General features: G+C 42.7%; 1 protein-coding gene across 5 annotated transcripts in view; it reads right to left on the bottom strand.

Annotated features, from left to right (window-relative positions):
• Positions 1-750: 750 nt before the first annotated feature.
• The window catches only part of LOC128845605 (aryl hydrocarbon receptor-like), a 135,618-nt gene continuing 120,160 nt past the window's right edge, over positions 751-16,208 (bottom strand). Inside the window, exons 9-11 of one of the 5 annotated variants that reach the window (XM_054044436.1) lie at positions 9,695-9,836; positions 6,984-9,048; positions 751-5,045 (exon numbers count right to left, since the gene is read on the bottom strand). In XM_054044436.1, the coding sequence (XP_053900411.1) occupies positions 4,962-5,045; positions 6,984-9,048; positions 9,695-9,836 (2,291 nt within the window). In that variant the 3' untranslated portion in view covers positions 751-4,961. The remainder of the gene's footprint in view (positions 5,046-6,983; positions 9,049-9,694; positions 9,837-16,208) is intronic. The other 4 variants (XM_054044437.1, XM_054044438.1, XM_054044439.1 and 1 more) reach the window with 4 other exon arrangements.

The raw sequence follows: 16,208 nt of genomic DNA, 5'->3' as shown, positions 1-16,208 counted from the left end.
TGTCGACTCCAGCTACATTATTCACGTAGCTGGAGTTGTGTCAACTTAGCCCCATAGTGTAGACCTGCCCTAAGACTCTGAACCTACCCTGAGCAACGTGAGGGCAGACCCGCATGGCTTAGTCTATACGGCAAAGTTTTGCTGGAATAACTATATGAGCTAGGAGTGTGTGTGTGTGTGTGGGGGGGGGAGGAAATCACACATCCCAACTGACATAGCTAGGGCAGCAAAAGCCTTAGAGTAGATGCAGAGATACCAGCAAAAGAGTCTATTCACTGACATAGCTTATGTCATTTGCGGAGGGGGGTTAACTGTGCTGGCAAAAGAACTCCTTGTGTCAGTATAGCCTGTGTCTCTTCTAGGGGCTTTTTAGGCATAACTCTACTGGTATACCTATGCCAGCAAAGCCTTTGTAGTGTAGACAAGCCCTTAGAGTCAGTGAGGCTCAGGGCGGGCAGACATGCCTGACCACATAGAGTTGTTTGCAGGATCTAAGTCCCAATCAGCAAATCTGTATCAAACACAGAGCCCCCAAATGCCAGTTTTGCAGTGTCTCTTTTCAAAGTATAATGGCACTTGAATATGTAATAGATGTGGTTCTATTTCAGTACTTGGTGTAGTAAATGGTTTCTTGCTAACTGGACTCATTGGATATTAACAAAACAAGCAACTCCTTGGAATCACAGCTCAGTCTCTCTGGCATTTCTCAATCATGCAACTCTCTTGTGAATGCTTTGAACCAACAATCAATAAAAAGCAAAGTGCATTTTAATGTATAACAAAGTAGGTTCACTTTAAGTAAATTTTTTCTCCAAATTCACAACATACAAGGTAATCATGAAGCATAAAATAATCAAAGTGTACCCAACATTATATATGAATATACATAATATATAGAGAGCAAGTCATAAGTAACAGAGCTAGGCACTAGATACACTGAAAAGTCTCTTCTCTGAACCCTGATCAACAGTACAGTCTCTTTCTGACTGCACATGTGTGCTGCAAAAGGGTGATGAAAAGAGCTTTTAATTAAAACAGCTATTGTCTTCATTGCAACTCCTACAGAATTTAGGATTCTCTTCTTCTCTTAGGTTTGCACCACACAGTTTTTGTATCAGTATAATTATGTCAACTAGGGGGCTGATTTTTATATGAATGAGTTACACCAGCCCAACCCCTGCTGTTGATGAAGTTATAAATGTGCTCAGACCGGTATAACTACACCCACAGTAGGGGCATTGTATTACTTTAACTAGACTGGCATAGTTGGTGGCACTACTATTATGTATAGACAAAGCCATGGGGTGTACAAGGAGGGAAGGGTTTTAAGAAGTGCTTAGTATGAAACTATGTTAATGCAAACTAGGTATCTTTTAGTTGGCACCAGCAGGGTCTACCTGGGGCAGTTAGAGGGCAAGACTTTACAGCATGCTACAAAGCACATCCCCATAGTCCGGACTGCCGTAACTCTTCGCCTGTTGGCTTCAACAGGAGCAGAGTTTGGCCACCGCTGAGTGCTTTGGCAAAGCCGACGTCATTCTATTAGTAGTAAAGGGAGGTAGGCACACACACCGCGGTGGGAGGGAGTCAGACCGTTGACACAGCTTTGATCTGCCAAGGAGAAGATGAATTTAGGAACTGTAAGTAAACTCAAAGTTGCTTTTTCAGCTGAAAACTTGCACTTGGTGCTGCCTACTATTCGGATGCAGATTATAGGCACCTTTATTATAACGGAAAACTGCATCTTTTTTTTTTTTTTTTTTTAACTCTGCTTAGTTTTTGTGGTTCACAATATCTTTCATTTTATTGGAAAACCCCTTTGGCCCTGTAGGCCTTTGAAATCAAACTAAATTACAGATGCCTATTTCTTTTTAGTTTTGGCTTTATTAAGGGCCCAAAGTTGTCATTGTCTTGAGTGGGAATTGATACCTGAAAGATCAGGCTTTAAATTATTCATTCAAATCACAGACATTCTATACCATTAACCAAGCCTTCTTGATATCTGTTTATAATGAGGGCAGAAACATTTAAAATTACTGTACTAAAGAAAGCAGGAGTATTGTGTGAGGCTGATGTAGACTTTGCATTACTAGCACTGGGCTTTCGATGAATAAATGTACATGCACTAGAGCTGATTGGAAAAAAGTGCTTTTTCCCTATGAAACACTTCAACTTTTTGGTGTAAAAATCAACTCCCCAAATATTTCCATTTAGAAATGCCACAGTGGTGTCTCCTGGGAACTGTAGTTCTGGTACTTTGTGTTCCCATTCTCCTCTACAGGCCTCGCTCCCTAGTTGGACTACATCACCCAGGATACATCATGGGAGTCTCATGGCCATGGTGCATCATGGGCAATAAAGTCTGGCTGGGGGCACAGCCCACAGAGGAGAATGAGGACATGAGTCACCCAAATTGCAACTCCCATAAGGTACTGCTGAATAAAATATTTCAATTTTTGGCCAAAATCAGAAAACTTTTAATTTGTTTGGCATTTGGTTATTCAATGAAAAATCAAAAATTTCCATGGAAAGCAGACACTTCCAATGTAAAACTGCATTTTGTCAAAACCCCAATTTTCCATCAAAAAACAGTTTGACAGAAAATTTTCAACCAGCCCAAACATACACAAAACTTCCCAATATTTTTTCCACTTAACTGACAGTAGTTGGGTCTTTGTGGCTCCATTTCAATACAGAGGACTTGATTGAGCAAAGCACTTAAGTTCTTTTCTAAAGAGAGATGGAGCTAAGCACATGCTGAAGTTAATTAGGTGCTTCAGTCGTACTGAGGTCAGTCAAACACATGCTTAACTTTAGCATGCGTGTAATTTGTTTGGTGAACTGGGACCATAAAAAGGACAACAGATATGTACTGGGGCACAGATAACTTTGCTCGGGGGCAGAACCCTGGTGGAGGCACTAATGTATAAAGTTTTGTGAAAGTCCAGAAATTTGATATAATGGATAATCAATGACATGACAAAAATATAAATAAACTGTTGAACTATGTGACACCTGGCTTTAAGATCCAATATTTCATAACTAGAAAAGGGCAAGGGGAGAATAAACAAAAAACTCCCTTGGCGGGTCATTGAAAATAAGTTTGGAGTGGGTAAAATCTTCCTGAGCTGAGTGATCAAAAAGATACGCACTCAATCCCTGATTGTAGATTGCTCTGTATGAATCACCTGGTTGAGTTCAACTGGAATCCTAGAGGGATACGTTACAAATGCATACAGTTTTCAATATGGTATTTTCTCTGCATGCTCAAATAGGGGTTAAGGCGATATGCTCAAGTATCCTGAAGGCAGATAGGGAGAGACAAATAAAACGCATATTAGTATACAAACAAGATTGTTGCCAGGCAATGGCACATTCCTACATTGATAATGCCACATCAAAGCATTACACATTATATATTTATACCCAATGACTAGATAGGGCATTGAAGCAGCCACATGGAGCAATGGCTCTAAGTCAACTATATTCCAATCAGGTTCAGAGATTTGGCATCAGACAGCCACTGTATAGAACATCGCACACCAGCAAATACCACATTGGGCCAAATCCTTCTCCTATTTACTTTTCAATGGGCTTGCGTGGGGGAAACCAGGAGAATCTGGCCCAGTGTCCTTATATATGAGCTGAGCCAAATTCTGGGCTGAACTACATCTTGTGCAACTCGACCAAAGTCATTGCCATTGCATAAAATATAATGTAACACAATATGCAGCATACCCTATCTATTGACTCTCATGGCTTTTGATAAACAAGTCAGCACAGTACATAGAAAAGTTACCATACGCCTTGGCTATATTTATGTGGAGAAAACAACTGTGTGGCCAATACATGTAAAGCAGTGGTTCTCAAACTGTGGGTCGCGACCCCATTTTAATGGGGTCGCCAGGGCTGGCTTAGATTTGCTGGGGCCTGGGGCTGAAGCCTGAGTCCCACTGCCCCGGGCCGAAGCCAAAGCCCAAGGGCTTCAGCTCTGGCTGGCAGGGCTCAGGTTACAGGCCCCGCCTGGCCTGAAGCTCTTGGGCTTCAGCTTTGACCCCCCCCCCACCACCACCTGGAGCATTGGGGCTTGGGCTTTGGCCCCCACACCCAGGGCAGTGGGGCTCGGGTGGCCTCAGGCTTTGGTCCCCATTCCTGAGGATCTATAGTAATTTTTGTTGTCAGAAGAGGGTCATGGTGCAATGAAGTTTGAGAACCCCTGAAAAGTAAAATAAGTCAGTACAAGGCATACAGGCATCTTTGTTAGCACTGATACCCTTGGGTTGATTTCAGTCATTTGGTCATGTACAGTCACTCGAGAGGTAGATGCTGCTTGGATTTAGAAGTGCCCCCATTCCATATCCAGATCATATCACGCACAACTTCCCAATGGACAAGAGCACATGCACAAATAATGTTTGCAAAGACTGCAACCATATCTTCGCCCCCTTAAATTAGAACTCTGGGCCTTAGTGTTCAAGCAGGAGATCGGACAGCAGCCTTACGGAATTTCTATTGCAAAATCTCAGACATTTTTCTTACATCTGTGTCCTTTGTCTTGTTAATTACCTGACCTGGAAAATTCATGGGAAACTCCAAATACTTGTTCCCAGTTTTTTAAAGCTTATGGTGGCTCAGTTACTTTAGTGCCTAATCCAGTTATTGGTGCTTAATTCTCCTTGGCTCTGCTCAGAAGATCGAGCAGAAGACAACTGGTTGAGAGGGGCATAGTTTCTTCAGTAGAAAATGCATGAGTGTTCAAGTTCGTCTCTGTGGAATCCACAGTAGAGTGTCTCAGGAATGTGTGTGTGTTCACTTAGAAAAAGCCACCAGCAGCAACAATTATAATAATATCGAAATATTCACACATCAGTAGGGGAAAAAAAGGCTTGCTGATCCAAGGCCATGAAATCAGTCCATAGCTGGGAGCAGGGTCTTTTCCTTCTCTATTGCTACATTCCCTCTCAGTACTTGGGGAAACACACACTGTCTTTAGTAATTGTAGGAGTAAATTCCATGGAGGCATTCTCTTCGTTTTGGTGACACTGCTGAGCAGAAAAAGAAGAGATAAGTTAGAATCGCAATCAGGCAAGGAAAAAAGGAGGAGCAGTGTCAGCATCTCAGCAGAGCGATGGAAGGGGAAGATTAATATATTCCAAGGCCAGAAGGATCACTGTGATCATCTAGTCTGACCTCCTGTATAGCACAGGCCAGAGACTTTCCCCAAAATAATTCCTAGAGCAGAACTTTTAGAAAAACATCCAATCTCAATTTAAAAATGGTCAGCGATGGAGGATCCAACCATTTGGAATTAACCAATTGTTCCAGTGGTTAATTACTCTCACCATTAACAATTTACACCTTATTTCCAGTCTGAATTTGTCTTAGCTTCAACTTCCAGACATTGGATTGTGTTAGACCTTTCTCTGCTAGATTGAAGAGCACATCATCAAATATTTGTTCCTCGTGTAGGTACTTATAGACTGTGATCAAGTCACCCCTTAACCTTTTCTTCGTTCTGCTAAATAGATTGAGCTCCTTGAGTCTATCACTATAAGGTATAGTTTCTAATCCTTTAAAATCATTCTCATGGCTCTTCTCTACACCCTCTCTAATTTACCAACATCTTTCTTGAATTGTGAGTGCCAGAACTGGACACAGTATTCAGCAGCAGTTGCACTAGTTCCAAATATAGAGGTAAAATAACCTCTCTACTCCTACTCAAGATTTCCCCTTTTGTTCACCCCAGGATCACATTAGCTCCATTGGCTACAACATCACACTGAGAGCTCATGTTTAGCTGTTTATCTATCACAGCCCTAAATCTTTTTCAGAGTCACTGCTTCCCAGGACAGGGTCCCCCATCCTTTAAGCATGGCCTACATTCTTTGTCTGTAGAAGATAACCCTGAAGCCAGATATGCAGACTGGTAACAGCTGGCTGCAGATCTGAGAAAATATATTTATCTTCTTTGATTGGAAATACATATCAGAATACAGTTGTCCTCTGGACTTGAAGCCGTGTCTGCCACAATCCAGGTGAATGCTCTAACAACTAGGCTGTTTTCTAGTGGGTTTCTCTTAATTGCTCCTGTTGGAGCTGTCCTATTTTGTATAAATCATTAAATATTCTATATTTCCTGCAGAAAGATAGACTCAGCCTTGTGGTGAAGGCACTCAATGGGGGTGTAGGTGATCCAGGTTCAAGTCCCTGATCTAAGACTTGAACCTGGAATTCCCACATCACAGGTGGGTCCTTCACTTTGACCAGAAATTTAATCCTGAACCCAAGCAACCTTCCCATCAAAACTGATGTGTCATTTCCATGACAAGTTTCAGTTCTGATGAATCAGCATTTTCTGATGAGGGTGGGGGCGGGGAATGGGGGTGGTATTATTGAAAAAAATCCCAACCACCTCTATTTCAGGTGTTCAATTTGGGACACCAGAAATGGCTGTGATTTTTAGGAAGTACTGAGCACCCATCTTGTGAAAGATGCCCCTTTAAGGGGTCTCAGGTTAGGTGCCCACAAAAATTAGGCATCTAAAATCACTAGCCACTTCTCAAAATTTGGTTTGTAGGCCAGAAATAGCTTGTACTATTGGTTCAAGGATCGTTATTATAATAGACTTTTCAAATAGTGCTTTGAACACAGACTGTGTAAGGGGTTGTGAAGAAGAATATGCTCAAATGGCATTGTTAAGATAAAAAGTGGGCTTATTTACATTTTTAAAGCCATTTTTATAGAACAATGGCCTTCAAGAAATACTGATATCCCAGACATCTTCCTTCCTCAATGGGTTGAAAGCTTTTGGCTCTCAGTTGCAAGTATTCAAAATCCATCTGCATTGTGTCTGTATAACTACAATAATTACAAAACCAAACCTTATATAACGTTCATGTCTCAGCTTGTCACTTAACATGCACAGCTCGGTTGTTCTTGTGTCTGTCAGTTTTCACACCTTCACATATGCCCCCCTCCCTCACCTTGAGCTGAATATTGTAAGTGAAGAGCTGTTGCTGACTCTTCATCTGCCTATCTGTTAATGACACGGGAGGAAAATTTGGTTCCAACTGGTAGAAAGGTCCCCTCAACCCAGCTTCCATGGGAGGAGTCACTGAGGAACCCAGAATGGGTTCCTTAGGCCTTTGGAAGTTACACATTTTTGGATTGCTCTCACCATGACAGGGCATGGTATTTTGTTGCTGGGGAAGAGATGTCACATGAGCGGCTTTAGGAAACGCAACATCATTTTCAAAGGATAAGCCACTGTTTTCATATTCCCATGAAGCTAACATGACATCACTAGATAACATACTACATGATGAGGACTTCAATGAGCTTTCAAGAATATTGTCCATTTGCTGGTTTCCCACCCGGGAGCGAACGTGACACCAGCTACTTGGCTCCAAGGAGGTGGCCAGTGGAAATCCATTGTGTTGAATTTGAGTTGGCCTGCAATGAGCTTGAGGATACATCCTTGCTTGCATCAGCTGCTGTTGCTGTGTTGACAACTGTTTGTTCTGAAGCTCTTTATTGTAAAAATGTGGCACTAAGTGAGGTCCATGTGAAGAGGTATGTTGGGGAAAGGAATGGTTTCCAGACAGGTGGCCAGCTTCTAATGGACTAGATTTTTGCTCAAGAGAACCAGATATTTCATTCTGTAGAGCTTGCACTGGAGACACCTGCATTATGCTGAATTCTTGCATGCCCTGATCATTGTTATGAGCAGGCTGTGATGAGGAAATCCATGGATTTGTTACTTGTGATCCAAAAAGATTCAGTTGGTTATTTGCCAGTAGAGTTGGTGACTCTATCTCCATTGGTTTGATTCCCAGCTGATTTGGAGTGGCAGATTTCCAAACATCTAACGAGCGACCTCTTGGAGAATTATTCTGATTGAAAGTGATGACTGGATTCATTGAAAACAATGGGTCTGGCCACTGACTCTCTTGTGAATTCATTTTTAATGAAGCTGGATGATTTGAGTCAAGCAGAGTTGAGCTCCGATGTATCTGATTTTTAGGAATAACATTCCCCCAGGAAACTGGAGCAGGAGCCTTTGGCTGAAATACCTGTGCAGGATTTGTTAGATTAATTCCCGTAGTTCGCTGGTTATTGAAACCCAAGGAACTTAGTATATTCCCACTTAGCAAATTTGCTTGATCAAAACGTGCTTGCTTTTCTGGTTTAGAAGTGATATCCTGGGACATATTGGTGACTAAAGGACCCTGAGGATCATGGTCTAGTGAATTTTGCTGTGAAGTATACATTGGATTTTGGAATCCACATGGTGTAGCGGCTGCTGAATTAGCCCCCCAGAAATGGTGACAATTCACCAGAGGATTGCTTTGCTGATTGCATTTCCTATTATTGACAAGCTGGTTTTGAAGTCTGTTTAGCTCAGTGCTTTGTGGAATTTGTTCCAGAGGAATTTGTTGAATAAGGGCCTGAGATGAAGCCGTCACATCATACCGTGGGAACCCCAGATTCTTTCCATTATCATTTTTAAACAATATCTCCTCCACACAGGAGGTCACCTTGTCATTCAGCTTCTCCTGGAAACCCGGGGCCACTGGCTTCTTGGTGTCCATGTTGCACAAGATCTCCTCCCATTGCTTTAATTCCAGGTCATCCATTTCCTGGCTCTGCAGAGTCTTAGAGATGTCACCATCCACATTGCTCTTTTCAAAGGGTGTTTCAATGACGACTAGGAGTGAGTCATTCTCTTTGACAGCTCTCTTATTTCCTTCATCGAGCCATGGCTCTTCCGGTACGTCGACAATATCTGCCAGGGAGAACTGTGGCACATTATCGGCGTGCGAGACGTATATGGATTCATCTTGGTTCATCATGGCCCCTAGGAGCGAGTTGGGATCTATTGAGCCCTGCTCCAGGGGGGTCTCTCTCTTTGCCTTTGAAACCTTCTTGGTGTGCAAGTAGTCCAGGAACCCGGGTGGACTGTTTTCATACAGGACTGCTTCACCCGTGGCAAAGTGAAAAGGTAGCTGCAGGCTCCGCTTGCACAAATGCTCCTCTCCTTCTTCATTCCTGCAGGTATATGAATGAGACATTAAGAAGAGGGTGACAGGACAATGAAATACATAGGGCTGGGCAAAAAACAGCTGCTAGAGAGCGAGACGAGAGCCAACAAGTTGGCATCGGTTTGGGTGTTTTATCTATTTAAAACCCTACAATGGGGGGGCGGTTGTTTGTTTTGGGGGGATGGGGGTGGACAAGTTGCTTTGTTTTCTGGCTTGCTCTGAAATGGGAAATGCTCCCAACTCGGATAAATGGAGCCAGAGATTGTGCCGAGAGTCAGTGTGACTTACGTAGCTCTGCTGAAAGGCTACTTTTCATAGGTTTTGGTTTTATAGATGTTAAGACCAGAAGGGACCATTATGATCAGCTAGTCTGACCTGCAGAACACTGGACAGTTTATCAGCCTCTGATCTAGAGACCTGCCCCAGATCTGAACACCCCTGAACTTTGGGGAAATGTGGATGCCATCTTTGAGGCTTGGGACCAGGTACAATTTCAACACAGCTGCATTGCAGCATGGCAAGTGATTTTGTCCATGCCCTGAGGAAATAGGTGCTGTGGGATGAAATCCTGACTTGAGTGAACTCAGTAAGAGTTTTGTCATTGACTTCAATGGGGCCAGGATTTCACCCTTGCCATCTGCAGGGACACTTACGACAGGGCCCGCTGCCTGGAAATGATGCAGTCCGGTTGGCCTCCTTTATACACCAGTCTCGCATTTGCTTGGACCCAGAGCCAGCCTGCTTTCTTCGTCAGTAGCCTGAAAACGGTGATTCCGCTCTCTCCGGTTTTCATAACTAGGGCAAACAGAAGAAGGTAGCAAGATAAGCTCCGCAAAATGCAGCAAGAAATAGCCCTCAGCCTGCTCCTGTCTATTACATCTAGAAAAAAATTACCAACAGAGATCTGCAGAACCATTTCACGGTCCAACTCACAAACCATGCAGGCAAAACCTTTACAGTGAGACTGCCAAGTAAGGCCAGTGCATAGCTATACAAAGTGTATAATGTTAAAGGAAATCCTTACTGGCCCTGGGTTCATTGCCTGGGATCAGCACTGGGCTATAAAACCTCAGGTTTCAGGGTTTAAACCAACTTATAACTACTAGGGATGAGAATGAGACCTTCATGGGGCAGATTACCACACACAACTGCCTATTAGAAGCTCAGAAGATCTGGTGCTGGCCAAGATACTGGGCTACATGCACTTCGGGGGTGATCCAGTCTGGCTATTCCTATGTTCCTATGAATTTTCTCAGTGACTTTGAGACATTTGAGTCTTGGTGGTGTGACATGTTTGTCCATTAGCTTTTCATATCTGGAGGGCTGCGGTCAAATCAAACCTGGATCACAAATGAGTGATTTCAGAAGGTTTGGTCAGATTCCTAGTGGATGTCTGTCTACATCACAGAAACACAGCACAGCTTAACAAAATGGGCAATTTCTGGATAGGACAAGGTTAGGACTAAACTAACATGGGCTGCCTCAAGTCAGAATTCAGAGCTTGTCTACCTGTGGAAATTTACCAGTATAACTCTACCAGTATAATTATACCACTATAGTTATGCCAGTATAGCTACCTGGCTTAGCTCGTACTCAGAGGCACTCTATGGGAAGTTATACTTGTATAGGAGGAGGTTAGTTATTGTAAGGGGAGGTTTTTCAAGATGTGCGGTCCCTATCTGGATTCCACACGTGGGCATGCGTTTGTGTCATGTGCCTGGGTCTGGAATTTTTTCTAAGTAGTGTCCGTTGACCTGCACATGTGCAGTACCTTCCCTTGTGCTTCCAACCAAGGGCATAAGGTCGATGCCTCTCCAGTTCCTCCTCTTACCACAATGCAAGTGAGTCTGCAGCAGAGGGGAAGGAAGGTGGGTAGTGGAATACAGATAGGGACTACACATCTTGAAGAACTTCAAGTTACAGTAAGTAACCTCTTCTTCATCATCTTTTTCAAGGGCGGGTCCCTTCGTGTATTCTACAGGTGGGTGTCGTGCAAGCAGCAATCAGTGCGGAGGTGGGTGCGAAGAAGCTGCTAGCAGAGCTGTTTGTAACAGCCATTCCTACTGCGGCATCCAGAGTACCACTTGAGTCGGGGCGTAGTGAGCCATAAACATGTGGACCGATCACCGAATTGTGGCTTTGCAAATGTCCTGCAATGGGATATCTGATAAGGATGCCATGGAGGCTGCTTGTGTTTGCATGGTGTGAGCTGTAACACCCTCAGGAGGGGAAGGTTTGCTATCTCATAGTAGTCAATACTCATCCTGAGACCCACTTAGAAAGTCTCTGTGAGGCTATAGCTTGGCCCCTTGACCTTTTCACTATGGCGACAAAGAGCCTCAGAGATTTTCTAATGGGTTTGATTCTCTGCAGGTAGAAGACTGGGTCGCATCTGATGTTGAGGGAGTGCAGTTTCCTGTCCCCAGGAGAAGCATGAGGTTTTGGAAAAAATGCAGGTAAGTGAATTGATTGGTTGATATGGAATTCGGAAACAATTCTGGGGAGGAATTTGGGGTGTAGCTGGAGGGAGACTCTCTCTTTATGGAATACTGTGTAACAGTGATTTCCCTACTCCCCCCCTGAATTTCCCCAACCCCCCCCCCCAGGTTTGTGAACTAGTTACATGCCAATTTAGTGACTGTTTGGAAATTTGAATTGAAATTGAAACATTAATACACACTTTAAAACCATATACAGTGTATGATAAAATATGTGTAGCTGAAAAGTATAATAGATTTTAAAAGTATGAACATAGTCTAGCTTCCTTATACAGCTGGTGTTTTTTATGACAATGTCAGTGTATTCATTTCGGTGATGTTGGCCAACCTAATAATTTCAAATGATGATTTGTAAGCAAAGTCTAAATGAGCTCTCTCTGACAGCTAGTGATGAGCTGAGGCTGGGGGGAAAGGCTTCAGGACCAGATTGTATCTCCCCTTGTAAGTATTCTCACACTTCTTATCAAACGGTCTGTACTGGGCTAGCTTGATTATCACTTCAAAAGTTTTTTTTTCTCTTACTTAATTGGCCTCTCAGAGTTGGTAAGACAACTCCCACCTGTTTATGCTCTCTGTATGTGTGTATATATATCTCCTCAATATTTATTCCACTCTATATGCATCTGAAGAAGTGGGCTGTAGTCCACGAAAGCTTATGCTCTAATAAATTTGTTAGTCTCTAAGGTGCCACAAGTACTCCTGTTCTATTCACACCTAATCTACCTAGGTATCCAGCAAACAGAACTGTGTTGCCCAAGTGATAGATTTTGGCTGGGTTTGGGTTACAAATCACTTGAATGCGGGGGGGAGGGGGAATGAAATGTTGTTGTTCTCATTGTATGAGTAAAAGGCAGTAGAACTGTACTTAGCCTGTGCTGATTGAGGGCATCAAGAGAGAGGATGGGGACCTGTCCCTCTCCACTGTTTAAAGACTGAGCTGATTAGGCTCCATAGATAGTCTTTTGTTTTGTTAAGTGACCACTACAGCTGAAATCACTGATAATCAGGTCTAAGTGCTTAGTCCTGCTGTGGGGACAGTGTTTCTGTGGAAGAGACAGCCCAGACTGCACTAGCAGTGAGGTTCCCCCACTGAGAGCTCAGCTGAAATCACTGAGAGCTGGGTGGAACCTCAAGAGATCAACGCGCAGAGGTCACAGTGGCAGCAGAAGGTGACATTGGCAACAGAGTGGTGGAGTGAACGGTAGCACAACAAACAGCAGTGGCCAGAGTGAACAGTGAGCAGCTGGAGGAACGAGCAAGGTGCCTTCTTGCCCCCACCTGGGAGGTGAACTCATGTGAAAGCACCTCTGAACTCAGTCTCCACTGACCAAGCACAACACCGGTGAGTGGGGTGCGGTGAAGGGAAAAGTGAGGGACACATTAAATAAACATCTGTTTGTTGGACCATATTTTAGTGACTTTGCTCCAGAATACTAGATTTGTGACTGGGAATGGAAACTTATATAAATATGTTTCCTAGTAGGCCAAGATTTTTAAAATGCATTATTTGCCAAGGTTGTTATCTCTCATCATTGCAATCTTGAGAGGTCATTATGTTGGGGAGTTTCTGTACTAAACATTTTTATTATTATAATTAATTTTTACATAAGAATGGTCATACTGGGTCATATAGCCCAGTATACTGTCTTCCGACAGTGACCAAGGCCAGGTGCTTCAGAGGGAATGAACATAACAGGGAATCATCAAGTGATCCATCCCCTGTTACCCATTCCCAACTTCTGGCAAACAGGCTAGGGACACTCAGAGCACGGTGTTGCATCCCTCCCCATCCTGGCTACTAGCCACTGATGGACCTATTCTCCAGGAATTTATTTAGTTCTTTTTTTAATCCTGTTATAGTTTTGGTCTTCACAGCATCCCCTGGCAAAGAGTTCCACGGGTTGACTGTATGTTGTGTGAAGAAGTACTTTCTTTTGTTTTTTTAAAACCTGCTGCCTATTAATTTCGTTGGGTGACTGCTAGTTCTTGGGTTATGTGAAGGATTAAATAACATTTCCTTATTCACTTTCTTCACACCAGTCAAGATTTTATAGACCTCTATCATATCCCCCCTTAGTCGTCTCTTTTCTAAGATGAAAATTCCCAGTCATTTTAATCTCTCCTCCTGTTTCATACCCCTAATCATTTTAGTTGCCCATCTCTGTACCTTTTCCAATTCCAATATATCTTTTTTGGGATGGGGTGACCAGATCTGCACACAGAATTCAAGGTGTGCATGTATTATGGATTTATATAGAGGCAATATGATATTTTCTGGCTTATTATCTATTCCTTTCTTAATGATTCCCAACATTCTGTTTGCTTTTTTGACTGCACATTGAGTGGATGTTTTCAGAGAACTATCCACAATGACTCCAAGATCTCTTTCTTGAGTATTAACAGCTAATTCAGACTCCATCATTCTGTATGTATAGTTGAGATTGCTTTCCAATGTGCATTACTTTGCATTTATCAACATTGAATTTCATCTGCCATTTTGTTGCCCAGTCACCCAGTTTTGTGAGATCCCTTTGTAACTCTTCGCAGTCTGCCTGGGACTTAACTATCTTGAATAGTTTTGTATTATCTGCAGATTTTGCCACCTCACTGTTTACCCATTTTTCCAGATCATTTATGAATATGTTGAACAGTAATGGTCCCAGTACCGAGCCCTCAGGGATACCACTATTTATCTCTCTCCATTCTGAAAACATAATTTATTCCTACCCTTTGTTTCCCATCTTTTAACCAATTACTGATCCATGAGAGGACTTCCCTCTTATCCCATGATGGCTTACTTTTCAAAAGTCAATTTAAATTAAATACATTTTTTTTAATTTATATTTTTTTAGAAATCTAGACCTGTTACGTGTTTTACTGTAACTTGCATAATCCTTATGTTAAATTTGCATTATCCTAACAAAACACTTACTTTATTCATATCTCTTTTATATGTTGCAGGTCAAAGTGAAAATGAAAAGAAAAAAAACTATACAACAATTTTTCCACTCAAAGGCCTCAAAAACTAACCAAGGTGAAGAACACATCAAGAACCAAGAATATATCAACATGTCATCTGAAGGTTCAAGTGGTATATCTACATCCGACCAGCCCGAAGCACAAATACAGCTACCTACTGAAGAAACAGTGTCTCCAAAACCTAAAGGCAGTTTCCGATGTTTGTCGGTCAAAGTGTTCCCATTTATTGAAGTTACTAAAGATGGCTACTGGTGCACCTCTTGCAAAAAAGTTTACGAAGAAGGAAAGCTTCCCAATGCTATAACTGGTAAAAGTGGAGGAGCTTGGTTTGTCAAACCGATCAGCAAAGCCAATGCTGACAAACTACGTGAAAAGGCAGCAAAACACCCGGCCTCTGGAGTGCATCAACATGCAGAAAGCCTTACAAGCCCACTTTCAAAGCCAATTTTAGAAGTACTTAATGAGGCTGGTAAGAATGCTGGAGACACAACACAGTTAATGCAAACAAACATGGCTGTGGCATCCTACTTTCTATTTAAGCAAAAGATATGACACAGTACAAACTGGAAGCCAATGTTAAGTGTGTTGTCACTTGTTCATCCTGAAGTTGAACACTGGTTCTGAACAAGACCAGCGAATGCTCACTATCTTTCTGCAAGAAAATCAACTGACTGGTATGTGGTGCAACAGTGAAAGATTCAACAGTTGAAAAAGTGAAGAACTCTCTCACCACGTTCAAAAAATTTGCATACATGGCTGATGAATGCACCGATGCAAATGGGCATCAAGTATTAAGTCATTGTGTACGTTATCTTGATGTCAGGAGTAGGCCAGTAGATGCATTTCTAGATGTTCAAGTTATAGAAGACACATTGGCTGCATCTGTGACAACCCACATCTTAGAAGAGTTAAATGCTTGTCAATTGGACCCCAAACAAATGGCTGCTTGTGCATTTGATGGAGCTGCAAACTTCTCTGGAAGACATGGTGGAGTACAAGCTTTGCTCAGAGAAAAGTGTAACCCTAATCTCTCCTATACACACTGCAGAGGCCATGTATTCCTGAAGGAAAACATTTCCAGGGAAGACTGGAGCCTCCAGGATGACTGCGACGACGATTATGAGAACTTCAGCAAGAGACTGGAACGGTGCGTGAAATCAGCTGAGCATGAAAGACTAAAAAGAGCTAGTGAAAGAATCTCGGAGAATACAAAGACCTTATTGTAGAAGAGGATGAAAACGAAAAGAAATGGCAGTGACAGGTTTGAGTATTCCCTTCTCTGCAAGCTCATACGAATGAAGCTGAAGGAAGACTTCGAGAAATTTCGAACCGAAAAGCTCCTAAAGGCTGTTGAAGATCGTAAAAGTCTCAAAAAATGCAAACAGGAACTGGAGTTGTATAGGTCATCATTATCGGCTTTGAAGAACAAGGATGGAGGATCAGTAACCAATCAAACAGAGATGGAGGCAATCTGCAGTGATTTCTATACCCAGCTCTTTGCATCCCATATAGACGTCCCAATGCCATCACTTCAACAAACCAATGAACACATACTCCCAGTTCTCATCAGCGAAGTCCATCACACAGTCCAGCAAATGAAAGAGGGGAAGGCTCCAGGCAAGGACGGTCTGACAGCAGAAGTGCTTAAGGCGGGAGGTCAGGAACTCTGGAAAGCTCTCGCCCAAAGGTT

Source organism: Malaclemys terrapin, chromosome 11 (assembly GCF_027887155.1).
Source record: "Malaclemys terrapin pileata isolate rMalTer1 chromosome 11, rMalTer1.hap1, whole genome shotgun sequence".
In the NCBI taxonomy this organism is placed as follows: domain Eukaryota; kingdom Metazoa; phylum Chordata; order Testudines; family Emydidae; genus Malaclemys; species Malaclemys terrapin.
The sequence above is the reverse complement of the archived record's forward strand: the minus strand, read 5'-3'. Positions and strand labels throughout refer to the sequence as shown.